The sequence below is a fragment of the Perkinsus marinus genome (genome assembly GCF_000006405.1).
Source record: "Perkinsus marinus ATCC 50983 genomic scaffold scf_1104296931384, whole genome shotgun sequence".
In the NCBI taxonomy this organism is placed as follows: domain Eukaryota; phylum Perkinsozoa; order Perkinsida; family Perkinsidae; genus Perkinsus; species Perkinsus marinus.
Window position 1 is genome coordinate 56,660 of NW_003215766.1, and position 22,259 is coordinate 78,918.

The 22,259-nt window shown below is 48.8% G+C and overlaps 9 protein-coding genes across 9 annotated transcripts; 6 read left to right on the forward strand and 3 right to left on the reverse strand.

Annotated features, from left to right (window-relative positions):
• Window positions 1-2,390: 2,390 nt before the first annotated feature.
• On the forward strand, window positions 2,391-4,585 carry Pmar_PMAR005102 (conserved hypothetical protein; the record flags this gene model as incomplete). Its single annotated transcript, XM_002786355.1, has 11 exons — window positions 2,391-2,528; window positions 2,736-2,885; window positions 2,931-3,057; window positions 3,105-3,189; window positions 3,236-3,353; window positions 3,397-3,502; window positions 3,548-3,682; window positions 3,728-3,831; window positions 3,881-3,995; window positions 4,271-4,399; window positions 4,499-4,585. Exons 1-11 carry the CDS (start codon window positions 2,413-2,415, stop codon window positions 4,583-4,585), a joined length of 1,272 nt encoding a protein of 423 aa, XP_002786401.1. The 5' UTR covers window positions 2,391-2,412.
• A 211-nt stretch (window positions 4,586-4,796) lies between these two features.
• Window positions 4,797-9,494, reverse strand: Pmar_PMAR005103 (hypothetical protein; the record flags this gene model as incomplete). The annotated part of the gene is made up of 15 exons (XM_002786356.1): window positions 4,797-4,853; window positions 5,335-5,505; window positions 5,555-5,887; window positions 5,998-6,143; window positions 6,576-6,794; window positions 7,542-7,611; window positions 7,727-7,846; window positions 7,891-8,039; window positions 8,082-8,134; window positions 8,179-8,290; window positions 8,339-8,467; window positions 8,723-8,790; window positions 9,058-9,183; window positions 9,224-9,383; window positions 9,431-9,494. 15 exons carry the CDS (start codon window positions 9,492-9,494, stop codon window positions 4,797-4,799), a joined length of 1,977 nt encoding a protein of 658 aa, XP_002786402.1.
• A 766-nt stretch (window positions 9,495-10,260) lies between these two features.
• On the forward strand, window positions 10,261-10,948 carry Pmar_PMAR005104 (pseudouridine synthase, putative). The gene is made up of 3 exons (XM_002786357.1): window positions 10,261-10,323; window positions 10,379-10,504; window positions 10,582-10,948. The coding sequence occupies exons 1-3, from the start codon at window positions 10,279-10,281 to the stop codon at window positions 10,834-10,836; spliced, it is 426 nt and encodes a 141-aa protein (XP_002786403.1). The 5' UTR covers window positions 10,261-10,278; the 3' UTR covers window positions 10,837-10,948.
• Window positions 10,949-12,051: 1,103 nt separating this feature from the next.
• Window positions 12,052-12,630, forward strand: Pmar_PMAR005105 (hypothetical protein; the record flags this gene model as incomplete). The annotated part of the gene is made up of 2 exons (XM_002786358.1): window positions 12,052-12,126; window positions 12,445-12,630. The coding sequence occupies 2 exons, from the start codon at window positions 12,052-12,054 to the stop codon at window positions 12,628-12,630; spliced, it is 261 nt and encodes an 86-aa protein (XP_002786404.1).
• Window positions 12,631-16,457: 3,827 nt separating this feature from the next.
• Window positions 16,458-16,706, forward strand: Pmar_PMAR005106 (hypothetical protein; the record flags this gene model as incomplete). Its single annotated transcript, XM_002786359.1, has 1 exon — window positions 16,458-16,706. A coding segment is annotated over one exon (249 nt), but the record flags the coding sequence as incomplete, so codon positions are not given.
• A 346-nt stretch (window positions 16,707-17,052) lies between these two features.
• Window positions 17,053-18,486, forward strand: Pmar_PMAR005107 (hypothetical protein; the record flags this gene model as incomplete). The annotated part of the gene is made up of 8 exons (XM_002786360.1): window positions 17,053-17,152; window positions 17,205-17,305; window positions 17,348-17,482; window positions 17,531-17,779; window positions 17,818-18,003; window positions 18,052-18,136; window positions 18,185-18,282; window positions 18,331-18,486. The coding sequence occupies 8 exons, from the start codon at window positions 17,053-17,055 to the stop codon at window positions 18,484-18,486; spliced, it is 1,110 nt and encodes a 369-aa protein (XP_002786406.1).
• Window positions 18,487-18,963: 477 nt separating this feature from the next.
• Pmar_PMAR005108 (merozoite surface protein 2, putative) lies at window positions 18,964-19,468 on the reverse strand (the record flags this gene model as incomplete). Its single annotated transcript, XM_002786361.1, has 3 exons — window positions 18,964-19,213; window positions 19,322-19,329; window positions 19,409-19,468. 3 exons carry the CDS (start codon window positions 19,466-19,468, stop codon window positions 18,964-18,966), a joined length of 318 nt encoding a protein of 105 aa, XP_002786407.1.
• A 347-nt stretch (window positions 19,469-19,815) lies between these two features.
• Pmar_PMAR005109 (hypothetical protein) lies at window positions 19,816-20,209 on the forward strand (the record flags this gene model as incomplete). The annotated part of the gene is made up of 2 exons (XM_002786362.1): window positions 19,816-19,932; window positions 20,108-20,209. The coding sequence occupies 2 exons, from the start codon at window positions 19,816-19,818 to the stop codon at window positions 20,207-20,209; spliced, it is 219 nt and encodes a 72-aa protein (XP_002786408.1).
• A 420-nt stretch (window positions 20,210-20,629) lies between these two features.
• Pmar_PMAR005110 (tRNA pseudouridine synthase A, putative) lies at window positions 20,630-22,187 on the reverse strand (the record flags this gene model as incomplete). Its single annotated transcript, XM_002786363.1, has 7 exons — window positions 20,630-21,001; window positions 21,042-21,248; window positions 21,294-21,417; window positions 21,460-21,620; window positions 21,667-21,789; window positions 21,846-21,960; window positions 22,006-22,187. 7 exons carry the CDS (start codon window positions 22,185-22,187, stop codon window positions 20,630-20,632), a joined length of 1,284 nt encoding a protein of 427 aa, XP_002786409.1.
• Between the last annotated feature and the right edge of the window lie 72 nt (window positions 22,188-22,259).

Sequence of the window (22,259 nt, forward strand, 5' to 3'; positions counted from 1 at the left end):
CGATTATGGAGATCTATTCGGGAATGACGTAAGTGGTAGTATGAGAGGTCGTGGCAGCATCTCGATGGGTACTGATAATCTCTTCTTACTTCCATCGACGCATACGTGTTGAATCGGGAAAATTACCGATGGACAAGAGAACAGCAGACTTTGAACAGCTAGCATCATCTAGGGATGGCTATAATTTATTCGGAGAGCCCCATGACGAGGGCTCCAGGATGGTTTGGGTGGTGCAAGATAAGGGAGCAGGATGACTTGAGGAGTGGGGGAGGGTTCGCATAAGCTCGGTTAGTAGGCTTGTGGATGGTTGAATTGGCAAGGGGTATATCATAGTGTTATCAGAATGCCGGTGGCAAGAGAACCGACGTAGCAGCAGCATCGGAGAGGGTCTAGTCGACGTGAGTGATGCCTCGAGTACTGGACTGATGAGGGAGTGGAGGAGAGTGTAAACGGGGTACTAACAATGATGGGTGAATCCAAGGAGGCATGGTTACCAATGGAGAAGGTTCATACTGCTGAGGTCAGTTACGAAGAAATATACTGAGATATGCAGAGATATACTATAGGCTGCCACGACAATGCTTGTAGTGATGTTCTCTTCGGTGGACGCTGTTCGTATTATTCTTGGCATTGGTTAATATGTAGCTAACCATTATCCAGCCATCACCTACAGTACATTGGCATATTCCCAATGCTATACTCGGCTATCTTGGAGAGAGGTATCCTCACCTGAAGCGCAGAGTGGCCATGACTAGTGGTTCTGAGAACTCTATGCGATGACGATTCAAAAAGCGGGGTGGCAATAAGGGGAACTATTCTGATGCCCAGCACTTATGAGGGCCTTGGGTCTCCCATGGCACTCGTATATCCAGATTGGTCGAATGGGCAGATAGTAGTCTAACACTGATGGTGGGAGAAGTCAATTAAAGTACTCAAACGTACGAGAGTGGGTGTATATCTTCGACAAGAGAGGTCCTGACCCACCAGGGTTCATTGTTGGACCTGATACTGTCTGAATATGTCATTATCGTCCTTTCTACTCTCATTCCTATAGTGTTGTAGATCATCATTCTAAGCCGTCTTGCATTGTATTAGCTATCTATTTCCTAGTTTGGCATTCTCACAGTAAGTCGATGTTGAGCGTTGCTGAGCTCGAAAGGATCCAAAGGAGTAGGAAAGTGAAGGAGCAGTGGCCCCTCCACCTTGCTATTACTGTAGTAACGGTGGATGCTTGACATGAGGTCCATGATGATGATGATGATGCCTGGCAGGTCCTCCTGTTACTACCTATCATTGCTCTTATAGTGGCGGCATCAGAAGAAGGGAGTACCTGTCAACGAGAGGATACAATATGCTCTGATACGTGTATTAGAAAGTACATGACATTCGGTGTGCTTATGAGAATGCCCTACTACATGGTAGATGGGAGGAACTAGTTGCTACACTAACAGAAGAAGAGAGGCTAGATCTAGGGAGTGAGGAGGAAGAGTACTTCCCAAACCTAAGTATACATCACTAACCTTACTAGCATTGTATGAGGTACTCCACACGATGCCAAGGAGAATGTGACGCAACTTTCACAGAGTGTAGTGAGAAGCCTCTCATCCTGTAGGATTGTTGTCTGACACAATTCCCTCATATCATTACATCCAGCTATATTGGCGTGGCGGTACTCAGCGTATGCTCTGTCTGTACCTGCCTATTGGCATCACTTACTGCAGCCTTGCGTCGTGAAGAGGAAGTCGAGAGGATTACTAGGAGTTTGGAAGGCGGAGAGGGAACTGATGTATCATGCGGCACGATTCCGCACTACTACTACATACTGTGTCCCACGGTAGTATGTCAGATGGTACCATATTCGCGAAGGGCAGATAAGGATGATACCAACATCACAGCGCCACCACCGTCAGCCTCGGTCATACTTCATTCCTATAATTCAACTGTCATGCTAGTGTATCAGGTACCTGGGAATGATACCAATGATGAATATGATACAATAGCAGCGATACCGGGGCCTAGTCCAGCAGCAGGGCGACATAGAGGGAATCTAAGTAACCTCCACGTAGCACAAGAGTCTTTGGGGTCTAAGAAGGCAGGCTCCCATCTTATTAAAGTACAAGTATCGAGAGTAGGGATGCCGTGATGATGCATAATACGTAGGTAGAATGCCCGAACTGTGGTGGTATATTCCGTAGTAAGGATATGTATACTATAACAGCCTCACAGGCCTTATTCTGCCCTAAGTGTGAATACATGATTGCTGGTATACTATGATCTATTGCTGTCTCTTGTTATGATTATTGTTGAGTTTATCTCTAGTAAGCACTATCCGAATCTGCTGCCACTGTCAGTCCTTCACGTTTGAGCCAGATGCCCTGGACTTGGGTACCACTGTTCAACTGGTAACATACTATGAGCACATCCTCTGCATCTCCTTCGACATCTGACCCACGCCAACAAGTGCTCAGAGTGGCATTAGCAATATTGGGATGGTATGCTACAAGTATGTCGATAACGGCATTGAATAAGTATGTATCCTATTGTTTTCCAACTAATAGCATTTACTCAGCAGGGTTGTTGCTAGCAGGCGTATGTGTTGAAGACTTATAATACTCAAAGCGCCTATAGTTTTAAACTGCTATTGTACTTTTGCAGTAATAATAGTTTACTCAATCAGGCGCTACACCCTCGAAAGCGTACAGTTTACGACTCTTAGCGACATCCGTGATACTCAGATACTTGTTTTCGAACCTTGGAGTAAAGTTCCCCCTCATCGTCACCTTTATACACTTCTCAACTACCTCCATTGTCCTATACCTACTATTCGCTATTTTACCAGCTAAATTTGATAGGCCTGTCATCTCCGCTAAGGATTATATAAGAGCGTAATAGTCAGGGTTCATCTCACCTGTATTAGTTCCTCATCTCAGTATCATCCCGATTGCTATATGCGCCGCAGCAGACATTGGATTCTCGAACCTATCGTACTCCAGGATATCAATCACAGCGATGACCGTAGTAAAGTCTAGTGCAGTTGTGGTAACCTATCTAGTCGGGGTAATACAACAACACGCTTCTAGAATGTATCTCCAATGATACCGTAGTTGCTTTTCGGCATCGAGAAATTCCGATGGCCGATAATGGCTTGTGCCTTGACGATAATGGTCGCAATATCGTCTAGTGTGCCTGGTGAGGACTAGTCCTAGTATATGTAGCCCAACCTCTACCCTACCAGGTATGCGAGTGGACGACTGGTTGGGCATCCTATTCGTAGCACTTGCCGTATTATCTACAGCATTCCGTTGGGTGTTGGTCCAAACCCAGTGCACCCAGTTCAGTGCACTACAACTGATGTAATAGCTCAAGTGCAATATCTTCACTATGCTACTGCCATAGGTACCTCACACAGCCTGTATCGGCTCTTGCTCTACTACCCTTAGCTATCATATTGGACGCACCTCATTTATCTATGCCCATAGACACTTCGGGGGAGGAACATATCGTGAGGAATCGTTTTCGAGCGAGCTGCATTATCTCCGTCCGCCAGGTTCTACCCATATGTATAATATGTGCTACAGCAGCTCTGGCCTTCCTCCTACTATTCACTGAGTATCGTCTCGTGGAAGTGACCAGTAGTCTAACTCTATGTATCGCGGGCATTGGCAAGGAAGTAGCTACTATAGTAAGCCTTCGTACCGCACAACGGCCGTTATCGTCTTCGTCCCAGTTGATGTCTGTGGTCCTCTTTGATGATTGGTTGTCACTACGTCAAGCGATTGCTGTGACGGTATCTATCGCTGGTATAATAACATACTCTACCTTACGGATAAGGTGAGCTCACGCTTATTGGATCGATGCACTCTGCTGACCACTCCAACAGGTACACTAATGAGGAAGCCCAGTTTGACAGGCTTAAAGAGGTACCTGATGATGGTGACGGTGGTGGTGGAGAAGGAGGAGGATCAAGTGCCATTGGAGAGAATCCCTTCGATTCGGTAAAAACAGGTTGAGATTTGGGAGCCCTACTGTAATCGTGAAACTAATAGGGAATGCCATATTATCCATAATGAGTGACGTTGAACTGTAGCACATAGAGTCTAATGCTCCTCCTCCTCCATTTGATATTCTGTCCGTCGCTGCTATTTTTGAGCACATGCTGCTGCTATTCTCACGTTTTTTCAAAGCTTACGGTGGGATCGCTTTTCCGTCATAGTAATGCGTTCTTGTGAGAATTGATGTTCCCGGAGGTAGTGATGATGTTCGTTGTCAGCCAACATTCGGAAGAGCGCCTATCCACTCGGCTGCTGCTACTACACCTCGAGACCATAGGGTTCTGCGGTTAGCATCGGCTGAGAGTACAATGTCATATTATGAGGAGAAGGATCTTGATGAATATGATGTAACATTGAAACCATCTCCTACAGACGATGATACCCATCATACTCATCCATCACCATCTTCTATCGTACAAGGCTCACCATCTAGTAGTACATTGCAGCCAGGGACCACCAACAATAGCAGCTCTGGTCTCGCTATGGCTGAGGAGGGTCGGGGTACCACTGTGCCGGCAATGGGACGTGAATGAATGGCGAACAAGCCTTCATCATGACGACTTAAAATATCCTCAATAGGGCCCGAACGAGCAGTCCATTGTATGTTGTTATACTTGAAAGCCGAATAAAACGAGTACTGACTGGACATTTTTTGTATTATGTGAACGTTTTCATAGCATTACCACTCTGCATTGAGTAAGTCCTAGAAAGAGTCTTCTTTACCAATAGACGACAGTACCGTCATCATACGTCGAACTCACCCTCCCGGAATGTGTCTTTATAATCCTTTCGCTGGTTATCCTGAGACTTTCGATTAATGCCTTTTCCGGAGGAGCATCTCAGGAAGAGTAACACAACATGGGTATTTTCTACTACTATCCTACGAGTGACCGCGGTTGACTAGTGATTGTCCATGACCTGCACTTTTCCACATAGAAACTGACAACTCCTTGAGACGATGACAAACCTCGAACGAGTACTCGTGGCATTCTACTCTATCTAGAGTATGAAATTCCTCAATAATTACGGATATATCGCTGGAAGCATCTGACATCGATGGTATATGACGGTTTGCCGGTATATGTCTATCAGCATGTGATCCCAGTGATAATCCAATCAGAAGTATACTTGAAAGTAACACAATACATACAATGAGAATCACCACATGAAACGTTCTAGTTGTCCTGACGCCGGTGACAAAAAAGGTCGTTGGATGAATATCCACAATGACTGAAAGTACGGTGTATACGGGACGACTCATCGAGTAATACTGTTGACTTACGAATGTGTTAATCAGCGCCATCCAAGCAGCAGTAGCACAGAGCTTGGTCGCATTATCCTCACAGTCTACATACACGAGCAATACTCCTAGCGCGGGAATGTTGAAGTATCGCAGTTCCAGTAAGGGAGACGGCACTAGGGCCAATACGCAACATAAGGCGAATACTACGGCCTGAACACTCGGAAAAGAGATGCCTATCCGCTGAATCAATCGGGGCTACCGCAATCTTATTCTCGGTCTTATGGAAGAAGCGTACTGCCCATCCTGAGTTGCCGATTCCTCGGACAATGACCATAACTGCAAGCGGTAGTACACCAATTCTAAATGTGGAGTGACGAAGTAGATGTCTCCATAAATAGAATGTGAAGTGGCGATTGTCAGCGAGTAGGAAAGGATGGACGATAGTCCCGAAGCGTAGCATGAGATAGGATACGGTCATAACCCCAGTATCCATTATAGGTCTCAGAGGGCCGCCGTTAATGACAGATCGTATCGTACTCAACCAGCCTAGAGGTCCCATGAAGAAAGTGACTGTTAGGATGAGGTATGGTATCTGAAGAGTGTGGGAATTGAGGACCATAGACGAGAGTTAGTCAATAGTGTAGCATCTTCCTATCAGCTGCCGAATGTCTCAGTTATCTATCAATGATATGTACACGTTACCTGTGCCCAATGCCATGAAGCCACATGATTCTCCTTATGTCCCACGACTATTGATCCATTATAGAGGAGGAAAGCGATGAATCCGAGAGCCGTCAGAATATACGTCCACAGGGATGCGATCACGGCCAGCAGACGGTGCATGTCAACTGAAAGAATCACTGCAAGGTGATGAGAAGTGCCTTCCCCCTATAAAGCCTTACCCCTACGAGCTCTGATGCATGGCAGCAGTCCCTCGACTAAACAGTGATGTAGGGCCATACCAAAGAGCCACACAATGTTAGTCTGTCGACAAAGGACGCTAGCTGCACCTACCAACCCTGCCAGAGTATACCATCGGTGTACATGAAGGTATAGAGTAGCGAGAACCAGGGCAGTCGAGGCCGTGTCCGTGTAGTACAAACTATTATAGAAGAACATTGTCGGATATAGGAGCACTATGATAACACGAATACTTCTATGTGGTAGCCGTTTTGGTGTGAGCAAAGTTACTATGGCAGCCGTGAGGATCGTCGGGATAATCGACATGAAGAGGCGGAGATTAGCGGTCGTACAAGATACCCCAATGAGGTGAAGTGTACCAGCAGCCCAGAAGTACAGCCCAGGGAGGGTTGTGATGTGGTCGTCCCACTCTTTCAAGTGACCCGAGCAGTACGCCTGTGTTTGAGGGACGTGGAATATCTCATCCATATAGGCATTGGGGACATAGCTATTAATCCCGAGTGCTCCCAAGGTGCTCAATAGTACTGTAGAAAGGGCAGCTACGATAGGGGTAGGGTCTCGATGCATGATGAGAAAACCTAAACAGAATTCAGGATACTGCATACCATGGCTACACCATGAACTCAACGAAATCTGCACGAGACGCACAAACGAGTTCTTAGCGAATTGATCGAGCAATGGTGAGCGAAGAGGATCGACAGATGATGCTGTAAGAAGGGAGAGGGAAGTATAGGCATCATGGAGATCATCAGAGATGGAAGTCGTAACAGTTACTACTGCCGATGCATATTGTATATACTTTATCAGGACGAACACCATTAACAAATATCTCCATCAATTGAGCCCATAGGGACTTGAGCACTATTCGAAATACATAAACCATATACATATTGAAGACTATCCGTAGGGATCTCGATAAAGTTCGATGGTGAGAGATAGTACAGGGCATGAGGTTGACTAATACCCACACAGAGAGGGATTGGAAGCCTCCTCTGAGTACAGCCAGGCATAACGCTGTGTAAAACCAATAAGGAAGCCTCTTGTCCTTCCACGAGTCGGGGAACTCGAGAATGAGGTATCTGGCGGTATGGAAAATGGTGATGGTAGGAGTAGAGGTCAAACTCATTACAATATAACTATAGCGTATCCCAAGGCGTGCATACTAGAGTACGCTAGGAACCCCCATGGGAAGGGATGTATCTCAAGGTTACTGCCATACTCGTAGCTAGAGAATAGACGAGGCTTATTGGGCAGGAGTACACCATCCACACCTGTATGATGAGTTTATAGAACAGTTGGTAGCAGTAGTAGTAGAGGCCTAGTACCGGCGAATGTTGCTCTCTGGAGGGGGAGTAAAGCCTCCTCTGGGAAGGTGTAGTCATCTCGGTCTTTTACCTATAAGCATCCAACATGATAGACGACAATATCAAATACCACTAGGCCAGGTGGGAGTTCGGTAGTATCCGTAATGAAATACGAACGAATAGAAGGAGCTGTAATCCATTACTACCCTCTCTAGCCATCGGCCACCATCCTGCTGTTGCCAAGGACGTAGGTCATCGGGTGTAACCGTAGCATAGGAGAATATATCAACACCGAATCCTGTCACCTTGTCCGCAACATGTCCAACCTGTAGAGTGATGATGGTACTGTCAATAGGCCTCAACGTAGTACCATCCTGCCATCATCCCCTTCACAGCTATCCCCACAGTCGCATCCCATCTTATCCACTGAATATTCTGGCCCTAGTAATGCCGATATCCTATGATACATCTCGGCATTACCCCCAGGGAATACTCTACGACAGTCATCTTGGAGCAAACCTGAGAGATGCTATCATCGTAGTCCATCGAATCCATAATAACCTATATCAATATCCATATCCCATGGTATGGGGTTGCCATTATGACGGACGTACCTGGACAGCAGTTATCGAGTGTATTGGGAAAACCTTGACGTTACCCTATGAGGCAGCTTGATTCGAGGAATACATCCAAGCCTACTTCCTCGAAGGCCCTCACCATCGCTGCATAGGTCTTTACGAGTGAGTCCAGTCTGTCACGTTGGGTTAGACCTTAGACCACAATATCAGTATGAAGAACAATGACGGAATATTGGTTACCATTGGGGAGGGAATGACCGCTAGTATGTGCCTTAAGATGCTCGTCCCCTCCGAATAGTGCATGCTCTACAGGAGCAGCATAGATATCTTCCTCACATGTTATCTCCAACCATGGCGACTGGGCTATATCTACATGGGAGGAATGTAAGCCTTGTATCGAGGCAGTAGGTCGTTACACAGTATGAATGATATCAATGCCACATGCAATGCAGCACGTAGGGATATGAATAGTGTTCTACCATGAGGCTTATGGACGGCCATCTTATCATCACTGTATATCACATTGAGCACTAACAGTTTCAACACAACAGTTAGATTGGTACGGACAAAGTTGCACTAAGCATGGGTAGCATACAAGTGACTATCACTCTCCAAGGCTGTTACCTCTACCTGACCCAAACACTATCATTCGAGTTCCCCTATGCCCTATGAGACCTTGGAAGGCTGTAAAGCTGGCGGCAGCACCATGTGAGGTAGTACGGGTAGAAGGTGTGGTCACTGATGATGTATCAGTGTGGAGTATATGGTGGGCCTCCCAGTTAGATCGACGCTCCTAGGGACAGCGGTACTATATAATACAGGTTAGTAAGTTACCTTGTATAATACAACAGCAAAGAGGGGTATCGAGATATCGATTAGGAGTGCGGCTATGAGTATTGACGAAGCGAAATTATGCCTAAATGACCAACATATGAGAGAGTAATCAGGCTCTACACTACTTGAAGGAACTGCCTTCATTTGGAGAGCTGCTTATAAATAGCGGTGTATGATTCTTAAATACCCTTTCTAGGAACATGATAAGATCGAATATCCACATACAGAAAAACGTGAGGAGGCCCCAGAACCTAAGAGAAGGGCATCCATGACGAAAAGGGATCTTCCTACATGACGTCATTCATATAAGGTCCTCTACTCCCGGCATAAGCCCATATACCAAAGCATGCTAATACAATGGTCCATACACCACCAAAGATATCCAATGTATATAGCCGACAAGAGCCCAATGTCAGTTGTAGAACTATAAGGATAACCATCACTGGTCGTGCTGATGATGATGACCATCAATACTATACATCCTGCACCACGTACTACCTTCCTTGGCGAAATCAGTAGGTTCAGCATTATCTCGTGGCAGGGCGGGGATTGGTATGACCATGCTCACAGTAACTGTCGTTATCAGCTATGAATCATAACTTATGGGGGAAGTAACCAGGCAACCTCGATCGAGTACGGAAGTGGCTAGAATTAATAGGAATCAAGTCGTGAATGATAATATAGTGATCCTATGCGTCCGGGTATATCCTGTCTATACGAAAATCGTATACTCCCTCAAATAGGGCGGATGCTAGGGCACATTCATTACCGATACATGCTCCCAGTGCTTGAGGCATCTTGGGTGGATGTATGGTGGTATGGAGTTGCTCATCAACATCACAGGACTATGCCTCTCCATCGTAATCACCATGGCATGACATTAAGGAAGGGTGGTAAAGGGTGAGTAAACCCCATGCTGAGCCTTTGTGTAGGTAGTACTACTACTACCGGTATTCTCGCCTTCCCTCGCCAAGCTCATAAGCAAACGAGATCGTTACCGTGGAGACTATGACAGGCCGGGGACAATGCAGTTTACAGCTTCGGTGACACCATTGAGGCTTCTCTCCATTATACAGGAGTGCCAAGTTAGGGTTGACTCCACACGTGGATAAGTGCTGCAGCCCCACGGGCCTAACGACAGCGTTAGTAGTGGGCAGGAATCGTATCGTCGGGCAATCTGCTAGAGGTGTCCTAACACTTGTTATGGAAGAGATCGCCTAAAGTACAGCATTCCATGACAGGCGCACTGGACATGCGCGATAAATCGATCGTTTGATCGATTTTCCACAGAGCTGCACGGGTGGTTGGTATCCAAACTTGCCAATAACAAGCACTTCATCATAATCATGTCTGACATCGACGCTGCTGAGGAGATCGACCAGCCTATCGAGGTAGTCGAGGAGGCAGTCTGTTGATGGAGGAAGGCAGTATGTCTTTGTATCTCAGGTCGAGGAGGCAGTTACGGACCTTAACTCTGCCATCCGTCGTGTTCTCAAGAATGCCATCGCCGTTGATGGTCTTGTCAGGGGTCTCCACGAGACCGCCAAGGCCTTGGAGGCCAGCCGTGCCAACGTAAGATGGGTATATATAATTTCGATACACCACTCCTAGGTGGGTCATCACCATGTAGATTCATCCTTCCTCTTCAGGTGTGCTTCCTTGCTTCCTCCTGTAACGAGGATAACTACAAGAAGCTCATCCAGGCCCTCTGCCTTGAGCAGAACGTCCCTCTGATTGAGGTTCCTGATAACAAGCAGCTCGGCGAGTGGGCTGGCCTATGCAAGATCGATAAGGATGGCAACCCTCGCAAGGTTGTTGGTGCCTCTGTTGTCGCCGTCACCAACTATGGTGATGAGGATAACGAGGGACTCCGATTCCTTAATAACCACATTGCTTCCCAGTAAATGTTGTTGCCTAACAATATTGGCTATGGCGTTTGATGACCACGACGATAGAGGCAGTTTCTAATTGTTCTAGTCGTACTACTTGGACGGATAAGTCAGATATTGATGTGGCACTACGAATATGTTGTGTTGTTCACCGCAGTAGGGAGGGGTCTGTTCATCGCGATTGAGATTAGGTCACTTATTATACGTGACTTATGCCCACGCCTAACCTGAGCGTTGTCGTTAGGCGACTTTCGAAATCGCTGAAGGGAAAGAGATAGGGGAGTGTTCCCCATAAGCTGAGGATACGACACTGCAGTGTAGTCGAGTATCATCACATCGAGAACTAGGACAGGACTTGCAGACAGAACTCGGCCGTCAGTCTTTCATCCAGTCTCAGTCGCTTCCCTCTATGCTCTGATTACGAAGATGATGCTGGTGACTAATGTCGTCCTCGAGAATATCTCTGAAGGCTCACTAGTTGCACTGCCGAGGCCTGGACCAGTCGTAGTATGGGTATCGAGGAATTCTACTTCCCTCAAGAATCATCAACCCTCTATAGTTTCTACCATTGATATACCATGAGTATATCTTGTGATTGTTATTCAACCACTCGTGTAATGTTTGCGTTAGTCAGTCTAGAAATGGGGCTGCCTGGGCGGCGGCGTGTGGGTTTGATAAAGGTACTCGAACAACCTGGATACTTGATCAGTCTTACTCGTACATGGGTAGATCATGGCGTGGGGAGTATCCTCGTCACAATGCTGACAATCAGCCAACACCAGACACTGGTGATAGCATATCCTCCTGCATACACTGTACCCCCTATATCAGGTGACCTAAGCCTCCCATTAATTCCCCAAGCTGGAGCTCACGTCACCGAGCCCACTTCTAGTGGGTCTCTCCGTCAATCCCCCTCTGATCGTCGACGGTTATTCGACTTCTTGCTTATATACTCAACCGTCATCGTCGACTTCATGGGGTAGGCTGAAGGGCTCTTCCATTAGGGAGACTTCCTTCCTTTACTCAGATACACCCTCCTAGCACCGCTAGGGTATTACTTTCTTATCTATTTCAATGTTACCTCGATGAGCTCGGGGACAGGCAACTCACTTTTGATGTCATCGTACTACAGACACATCTCCGGACTTCCCTGGCATCATCATCACCACCGAGCCTATCGTTGTTAGATACGGAGCTGGACTATTTATATCTTCATTAATACTCGGATCCATGTCGGATACCTATGGTAGAGCCCGAGTTATTCTATGGGCTCTCAGTGGTACAGCGGCTGCCTATTTTGGACAGGTACTACCCATAGATATGTCCAGGCTAGAGGCTTTGCTCAGGCCATGGCATGGTCCTTCTTTGTTCTTGTATTCTTTCGATTCATCGGCGGCCTATTCAGTGGTACCAGACCTGTCCTTTTAGCATACCTAGCTGATACGGTAGTCCATCCCATCAGTATTAATGTAGGGAGGTAAGTCCATCAGGTGACCCCAACAGCAATGCCTTTTTATTCGTCCCTTATCGGACTATGCGTGGCAGCTAGTCAATGCCTAGCAGGTGGAGCAGGAGGAGTAGTGTATCTCCCCTATGGATGCTGATCATGATGCTATCCTTCAGGTCTTGGCTACCATAAGCCTCCAAACCCCTCTATGGGTAGCATGTATCGTCACCGCATCTGTGGCCCTTCTAGCCGGCTTGTGGCTGCAAGTGAGCCCCTCCCCTATGGCCCTGCTATCAGATTGCCACTCCACAGGAACCCTTACCAGATGCATCGTCCTCAGTGGTCGTCCATCGCCGACATAATCGGACCTATGAATCTTCGGAGTCCCTCGATCTGTATCAAGTTCCTACAACACTCGTGGTATCTGCAGCTGCCACCTGTCGACCTACGCCACCCGGTATGATCGAACAACAACCTCCTGGGGTATCAACATTATCCAAGACGGATGAATATATGAAGTCGTATGAATGGTGGAGTGTCCTTGTCTGTAGTATCATACTTGGTGCTACAATACAGTTCAACTTCTCATCATGGATCACCTTATTACCCCTAATATGTGCTATTACTTGGGACCTCGCACCGGACACTACTGGCTACATCCTAGCTTCACAAGGCCTGGTCACCCTTGTAGCCAATCTATTCGTATTCATCCCTCTAACGAAGTAGTAGTGTCAGCAACCATCACCCGTACCTCCTGTACTCCAACATACATGATCAGGTGCTGGAATATAGCGACAGTAGCCAGTCTCGGATGCTTCAGCCATACTTTAATCATTGGTGTAGCATACCTGCAGCATAGTATAGGTCCTACCGTTGTGCTAGGATACTGCCTCAGTCTAGGTACCATAATCCCTTGTACCACTCCCCTCCTACTTCGTTGTTGTAGGTAATACATTAGCTCTAGCCTCCTTACCAGTAGTGTCCAAGATAATAGCACCCAACCATAAGCGAGGTGGGTGACGATGATGCTGATTATGGCGGGAGGCTTCCGGAGTTAATATGTGTCCCACTTGTGTGTAGGATATGTGAATGCGATGGTAATGAGCACCCAGAACCTGAGTATGGTCATCGGCCCACTACTGGGAGGTTACATGCTCGATGTAGACCCGTCCCATAGACTGCCATTCATAGTGAGTAGGGAGCCTCCAAGAGGGGTATAGCAGATGGAAGAAGCCCTCTCTACGGCAACAACTTGATCAGCTTCTGCTGCTCTTGGGGCCCATTTGAATTCCTATCCTAAAGATAGCGTTCGCCTCATACAGTAACCACAGCTCTATCCTCTCCTTGCGCACCACACTAACATCGACTCTTACTACTGTTGTTTTCTGTTAGGTTATGAGTATAAACGGTATTATTGGACTGTTGGCTGGAATGTTTATCCGCATCAACATCGGTAAGATAGAAGCTTCCCTCAAGCGGTTGCAGGGTTGAGAAGCAGCAGAGCACTCGGACGGGAATGGCACTCGAACAGACTCGAGATTATGATAACTCCATTGATGGAAGCGACAGGCACTTTCTCCTCCGCTCTCATCATATCTTTGTTTTTATCAACTCCGCATCAAGCGTAGTTGCCCCTATAGTGATGGCTCGGTGTTGTAAATATGGGTACCTGCTGTCATCATCATCGTCATCATCCCCCCAGTCCATCGATGCCTCCCACTGCGTCTGCAGCCAATGCCTCTGATCCCTCCCCGGAATTATCACTACCACCAAGTGTCACAGGGCCTGTTTATGGCATCTTATCCCTGGAACTGCATGAGGTAGTGGACATCCCTCCGCAACAGAGGGATGGATGGAGAAAGGGGGAGGAGGGAGACCCTCCCAATGGCAATACAGCTGTAAAGTTCCGTGTTGTTTGGTGGGGTGATCCGGTCTCGAAGGAGGGCGCTACCCCCAGCACGCAGCTGTTACTCACGTAATGAAGAGTGTATTATGCTGTTGTTATAATAACCTATCATCATCATTATCAGGCCCGCCAATACTGCAACACCTTTTGATAAATCAAGTATAGCCTACAGTATCCGATGCACTCCACCTAAATTCCTCAAGTACCTGAATGGTAAGTCCACGGCGCTCAGCCAACAGTATTGTTCCTATCTGCACTAGGATCAACTATGCTCAGATGCACGCTCTGTATCCCTGCGAGCCGTGACTCCATCATCAGAGCCCAACACCAATGAAGTATCACACACCTGTAGGCTACCACTACAGCCAGCAGTCGCAGAAGCAAGGGCGGGAGGGACTATGGCAGTGCGGGTTGAAGGGTGATCAATACGCTGAGGAGATTGTGGATTCTATTATCCTCCTCCTCCAGCTCTGAACTCTTTTCCCTCATTCGCTGTAGACGAACTATTCATATCTGATCCTTGCTTTCACCCATTGTGAGGACCATCAGAGTAATCGCCACCGTTGTAGGTGCTTCCCTCTTCATAACACTCACGGAGAGGCCAGTACCCGGAAGCTGCGAGTGAAACTTAGTGTACTCTGGAAGACCAATACACCGCATCAGTTCCCCATTGCCGCCCGTCCTCCATCTTCCCGGGTAGCGGTAGTTGGTCCTACAGCCAACAAGTGAGAGCACTGTCCACGCACGGTGATCGCATGAGTAGTCGACTGTTCGATTCAGAGCACCGCCGATCGGTAGTAGCCCTCGAACCCTCTCGCCACCACCACATACCAGTGGGGCTACTCCATCCTATGGCAACTTCCTTGAGGCTAACTACGGGGTGCAGGAACTATCGTGATGGCATTATTATCGTTAGTTTCGTCAGGAAATTCACCCTCCGTCGAGGCAATATCCCTCCTCCGCCACCTACCGCCCAGCACCACCTGTGATGGAGCTCCCTGCCCCCTCGCCGACCTACCTTCTGGGGCCAACACCGCCAACCTCTTATTCGAGGTTTATTTCTCCAGTATTAGATGGACCTACTCCCTCCACTAATAGTGGGCCTTATGATGGGTCTATGCTCTTCCGACAGAGTAAAAGACCACTGCCTCTAGCTGTTCTCTTTATACCTCTTTCATTCAGACTCAGGAGCCAGCCTCCGAGACCCATCACAGATAGGGCATCCAGCTCACCCATCCCCACAAGGAGTACCGAGGCCTTCTGCTACCGCCGCCGCCGCTGCTCCCGAGGCACCATTGCCACGTGCTGAGAGCGACGAACAGCAGGATACTTGTGTGTCTACAGCTCTACAGCTGGCTGCAGTCTACTCGGAGCCTTTTGGATTCCTCCCATCCTCTGGGACCCGTCCTTCTGATCGCCACTGGGCAGAGCTTCTAGCTGCAGACCCCATGTTCGATAGACAGGCTGCCTTGGACCGCGGAGCATACAGTGGGGCGTCAGAGTCAGATGGGCCAGTGAAGTATGAAAGTCATCGAATACAGCAACAAGGGCAGCGTGGTAGTACTCCGAAAAAGAGCAGAGATCCCAAGGTGGGCCATACCATCATGACTATCAGCTTGAGTAATTCCCTCAGCGACGACCGAAACGCCAGGCTACACCGAAGTCGGAGAATCGAGCAGGGCGGAAGAAACCGGTGGTGGATAAGTCGGCGAAGAAGGGTCTATCCGGAACACCGATGACAATTGCTCGCCCAATTCCAAATGATGATGATGACATATGGGTGTACATGGGAGTGCAGTCTCTGAGTCCAGCTGATGGGGGACCTCCCCTCCCTGAGGATTTGATTGTCCGACTTAAGGGTGGTGACAGTGGTACAGCTACTCAAGAGTTGCATGCGCCTCGAGATGGTTATGGATACCATGGGGATGCGGAGCTCTATGACCTTGCTATCATCATCAATAGCTCATTGGTAGTGGACGACGACGACGACACGATGGGCGGGAGGAGCGGTGGTCAGCCACCTAAAGTACAGGCGGTCGTGGAACTGTGGCAGGGGGAATATCAACTGTGGGATGCTTGGGGTTCTGTATCAGCCCTCCATACCCATGCCTTAGGTATGGTGTTGGACGAGTAGCCTTGGACCTGTCATCCCGTGACCTGGCAGCATTGTCCCATAATGCACTAGTCCGCATGGAAGCCTTGGTAGACTGTGTATCGGGATGGAGTGGGGCTGTAAGGATGCTGCTCCTCATCCTCTCCCTTTTCCCCCAGTTATCACCCCAGATACTGGCCACCTGTCAACTACTCGTTGATATATCAACCAACCGGCATCCTCTTGAAGATGCCCTTGCTGCACGTCGCGGCCGCCGCCACCGGCAACAGACGAAGACCCCACAGCGGATGGGACCTCGACAGGAGGTGCTGGCCCCTCACCCCGTCTCCCAACCTTCCAACTTACCCCAAGTGCCCTCATACCAACGCCCTCGTCAAGGTTTGGCTTCAGTGCAGCCGCCGCCTGATCTTACTACTCCGGTGAGACATTCGATGGATAACTCTGTTCACTTTGATTAAGGGGATCATGAGCTCGCCTCTCCGAGCCTGAGCTAGCCTACACTATCCCTAGCTCTTGAAGAGATATAGGTGACTACTTAGGAAACCTGTGAGCAGCAGACTTATGGAATCCTGTCAACTTCCTACAACATCTAGAGCATTGAATACCAAGAAGGTGCCCGCTATTCCTTCAGGAATGCGAAACTGTCGATCCAAACATTCCGGCTGATCACCACGAGGAGAGAGAGCAGAGTGTCGAGGCGAGGACCTCACCTTCGAAGGCAGTACGTCATCCATCCTACCTATCGTTCATCAATCATTCGCTGCTATGCTGTTCCGAGCCTCACCCTTGCAGGCCGAACCGGGTGCCCCCACCAACGCCGAAGTTGTTGTTGTTGATATCGACTACGATGGCATGACGACTAGCGGTAGTGTGGTGTGCATGCATAGAGAGTGGGCGCTGAAGTATCATAACCCTAGATACGCTCACTCTCACGCGTGCTTTAAACCTCATGGACGAGAGAGTAAAGCACCTCACAAGCAAGGAAGGTCACTCGAAAGGAGTTGCGGATGACGCTGATGTAGCCTGGCCGCTCTCAATGTCTCCCACTACTAGCGCCTAGGTCGTGGCGCAACCACGGGATGTTACGTTGACGGAGGATGAGCACCCAACACTCACTGTACAAGATAAGGCTCGAAATGCAACCCCTAGTGCTTTAGAAAAGGCAGTTGAGAGTGCATGTCCGAATATTCTTCAAGTAAGGGTGCCGACGTAAACCAGTGGTATCTGTTGTTGCTATGCTCAGGACCATCCGTGTGCTACTATGGAGGCTGTCCTTAACCAAGTCGAGAATCAAGAAGAAGTTGGCATGGACACTGAGTGCGATGAGAAGCTGATAGGAGATGAGCCCGAAAAGGCTGAACAGAATCATCACGTTGTCACCAACGACGTCGTGGTGAGGCGATGGGACGCCCAAATTGAGGATAGGCCCGCCGCTTCTCCAACACCCTTGAGTCTTCGTAAAGTTTCTAACGCCTTTCAGAACACAATGGAGGTTGGCTATAATGAAAATGGTAGGACTGTGTTTGACAGTATGGGGCCTTTATCGGAGGCTATTCGTACGAGTCAATCCCCAACAGTATGACTACGGATGATCTTATCGCTATCGGCCCATGGGTTCATGTTCACAAGGTGCATACAGGCATGGACTCAGCTATGACCCAGGACCATGGGGTAGATGTAGACCCAACCCAGGGGGATGTGCCGCCCTCGAAGGAGGTAGGACTACCTTATTGTTGGGACCCTCCCTATCGACTTCTGTTGTAGGATGAGGGGGAGGTCATGCTGCCTCCCGTCCACCCGAATTATGATGATGGCGTTAATATCGATTACGATCGTGTACCGTATGCTGGTAACAGGTCCGTGTGCCCCAGGGATTGTTATGCTGCGATACCCTCAGATGCGCAAACTCTACTCCGTGTTCTCACCCTCATGGATGAGAAGGTGAAATACCTCACTAATAGAGATGATACGGCTAGAGTCAGTGATGGAGGACAGGTGAGGAGATAGGCTCTCGATCACTGGCACAACCTTTATGCTCCTCAGGCTATACCCTCGGGTTCGGTGCCTGCTATGGAGGAGACGACACCGACAATAGAGAATGAGCTGCAAGTTGGGCCTGGGAAGATACCCAAGGGCTTCAGTGTGATCGCCGAAGTGAGCACTCAAGCCGATGGGGCAAGTCGAATACAGGCCGGATAAATGTCCACCTCGTATCATTGGTCAGAATAATCGAGGCGACCAGGGCGTTTCGGAGGATGGAGAGAGGCAAGAACCAGATGTCCAGAAGGGTTCTGTTGCTCTCGAGTGTACACGAGGCAACGGACATGATATGGTGCAGGATGACGATCCTACAGACGACACCTTGGTACGTCGGCGTTGTATGTTGAGGCAACTTCTCCAAAATCTATTCTTCTGAACTCCCAGTGTATAACGAGAGAGTGTTGTCGTAATATGGAGGATGGCTGTGATGATGATACTACAATGAGAAGGATTGACGTACGTGGTTTTAGCTGAGCTGGGCCCACTAGTTGCCCACTCAGGAGCTCTCCAGGAGGATAGCTGAGCTAGAAGCATTCACTGTAAACGGGGCGATGTCCGGCTCGGTCCATGTGGGATATGAAGAGGAGAAGCACGCGGTGGGTTGTGTTAGGGGCCGGCTCTTGCAGTAGTCCCCCCTCAGGAGCGTGGAGCGGATCTATCCTCTATAACGAGCCTCGGGGAAGTAGCCCGACCGAGGGCACCTACTCTGTCGTTGGAGGATGCTGATGGAACTAAACCACCACCACCACCAGCAGCAGCAGCAGCAGCAGCACCAGCACCAGCACCAGCACCAGCACCAGCACCAGCACCAGCACCAGCACCAGCACCAGCACCAGCAGCAGCAGCAGAAGCCGGAGAGCAGACCTCTCCTGTTTCGACGGTGATCCTTCAATCAACAATTGATCAACCGCTGGAGGCTATTCGTGAGGATCATTATGACTCAGGCATAAAAGCGGATAGCTGCGGATTGTTGGTGAGTGTCGTGCTCCCATACTGCAGAACCTAGTGTCTCAGATGTCACCCGAGTCGTCACCGTCAAAAATGGTGGATGAGGAGATCTCCAACCCGGACTCCTCCTTACAGGAAGTGATATGAACATCTTGTCGATATGACCCTCCACTCTAATGTCTTGTGTCAGCATTCCCATATCCAAGTTCAAACATCTCCTACAGTACTCCAAACAGGAGTTGTTATGGATGCCTGGCTAGAGGGGGATGACTCCCCCATTATGAAGGATACCTCCGTGTCACCAGAGCTCGTACTGGAATCAGTGGTGAGGAGCCCAAGGGAAGTTAGGGAGGCTCGCGCGTCGATAAGAGGAGGACCACAGGATAGTAGCCAAGTAGGATGTCAACGAAGAGCGCAGCAGCGCCCAGCCGGCTCGTAGGTAACAGCCATTGTCAAGCACCCATCACCGGTGGCGACACCAGTGGTCGATATAGAAGCCGTAGTGCAGCTAACCGTGAGCCCTTTCAAACAGTGTACCGGATGATGTCGTATGCCTTGTCGATTCAGAAGCTCAATGATCGCATTGCTCGTCTTGAGCTGACGGCCAATGAGGTCGCTGAGAAGTACAAGGATGTGGAGACACGCCTCCTTCACCAAGTAAGCTGCATCAGTGGCTAGATCTCCTCTCCCATTGAGTACACAGGGTACATATCCTCCGGCGGCACTTGACTGTCCATCACACTTTCTTCCGTCTGAGTCCTGGATACCCTTCTCGGACCCTCGCCCCCCTGGGTATAGCATCGTGGATGAGAGTCGGTGGAATCCTTACCAGCTAGCGATCACTGATACCCAGAAGGTCCCCAGCTGGGACATGTTCACAGTGGCTATCATTGTCCTACTTGCAGGGTCGGGGTACACCGCGAGTCTGTCGTGAACCTGGAACTGGACATGATGAACCTCCGCGACCCTCTATTCAGCAGCCTCCTGTGAACAGAGGATCACCGAGTCCTACTGAGGTGGGAGGAATAGGTAATGTATGTATTAATGCTCAATGTTAGGCAATGAGTACGAGAATGCGAGCCAAAACTCCTGTGTCTGTGCGACTGGAGATGAGGAGAGCTCTTGTCCGAGATGCCAAGCGTGTTGCAGCGATTTTACGAGGGCGAGATAAGAGGGTTGATACTGACGATGATGATGATACTGATTAATTCGGCGCCAATGCATGAATATCAGCCTTAATGAGGCGTTTCATCATAATGCAGAGGAGTATGTGTTTGTCAGAGAAATTGACGATCTTCTCTCGCCCGACACACGAACGCAATACTTGGGGCATATTTGTGAGAGGAACACTGCGCTAAGTAGAGCAAGTCTCCTGCTCTGTAGATGTAACGCTCTTATCCTTGCTAGCAAAAACGTAACCTGGGCTATTGACGAGCGTGAATGGATTCACAGCGAGATTCTCGACTATCCATTCTCGAGTCTTGGGTACCACACTCTTCGACACTATCGGATACAGCACACGACGTTTGAAGTCTTCGATGTCCTCCTCCCAAACTTGAGGCTCGATGGGGACCGTATCCACCCCATTAGTTTTGCCCGTATTATAGCAATCGAAATATACTCTATCCAGGAATAGTCCCTCTGCAGGGGCTAAGTGGATGTGCTTCCTCTCCTTGGCCGCTAGACACTCCTCGATGGCCCCCTCAGGGGCACTACCACGACACACCTAATTGGCAATGGGGATTGAGAAGCGATGCTCACCATACCTCTACGGCAAGACCTATCATCTTCCGTATTTGATGCAATAGGAAGCTCTGTCCAACAAGTTGTATCCGAATGAAGGTATTGGCATCGATCTCAGTAGGCTGGCAAGTTATTGATATTATATGACGTTTGGCCGAGGGATCCTCTGCTGGTATTTTGGCGGTGAAGTTAAAGAAGTTCTTATTCTTCCCAACATACTGTGACATCACCTGACCATGCTAATGCATCAATTCTCATTATTAATAACAAGACACCTCTTCCAACTTGGCTGCATCAGCCTTCCCATCCAAGGCAAACTCCGGCAGTAGGTATTCATATCTCCTCCGTTCACATTGTTTACGGGCATCGAACTTGTTTGATACGCGTTGGATGCCAAATCTGCACAGGGCGATCTCATGGGCTCATCGCCCACCGACTTACACCTGCATATTCAAAGGCTCAAGGAAATCATTCAATGCCTTCACATTCTTCTTCTCATCGAACGTCCATACATTGCGAGTCGCATCTCCCTCCCCCTGTGGGAGGGTCTTATCCAAGGTAACAGGCAATGCCAGGGCAAGGATGTTCAATGCAGCATGCACCTGCATATTCTTTGATGGATTCAGCACGATTGTGGTTATCTAGTACTCCCTTATCAGTTCGGGCTGCTCTACTGAACTTCAGCTTCTTCTTATCGGCCAGTATCTCCTCCGTGCTCAAATTGGTAGCCAGCAACGCCTTCTGGAAGATACCTTCGATGGTAGAATGAATCTGTAGCAACGGATGCCCACTGAATACCTCCACAATAACGAGTCAGCATCGACTACCTCCTCTCCCTTTTCATTAGTCTGTATCTGCATCCCCTTCAGCCCTTCACCGCTATACCCCAATGCCACTAGATGAGTTTTCAATGGTGGGCCGCGCTGCTGTGCAGCTGACCCCCTAATATAAACACACGTGTCCATACCTGATCCGAGATTATCCTACTCTGATCCTTCGCCGGAAAGCCGTGCCCTTTTCACTCCATCGTTCTGTTGTGCTGCCTTAGCCCGTTTTCTATCACGCCATCGTTTTCTATTCCTCTGTGCCATGGTCATTTTACTCTTCGGTTTTGCATTAGTGTTATCACAGGAAGCACGCGGGACCTCCTCCTCACCCATGTTCTCCATATTGGCAAGTGAGCGAATGCCTATAAGTGTGAGCCCTTCCCCCATACTAGCAACACCACAGAACATGAGAGG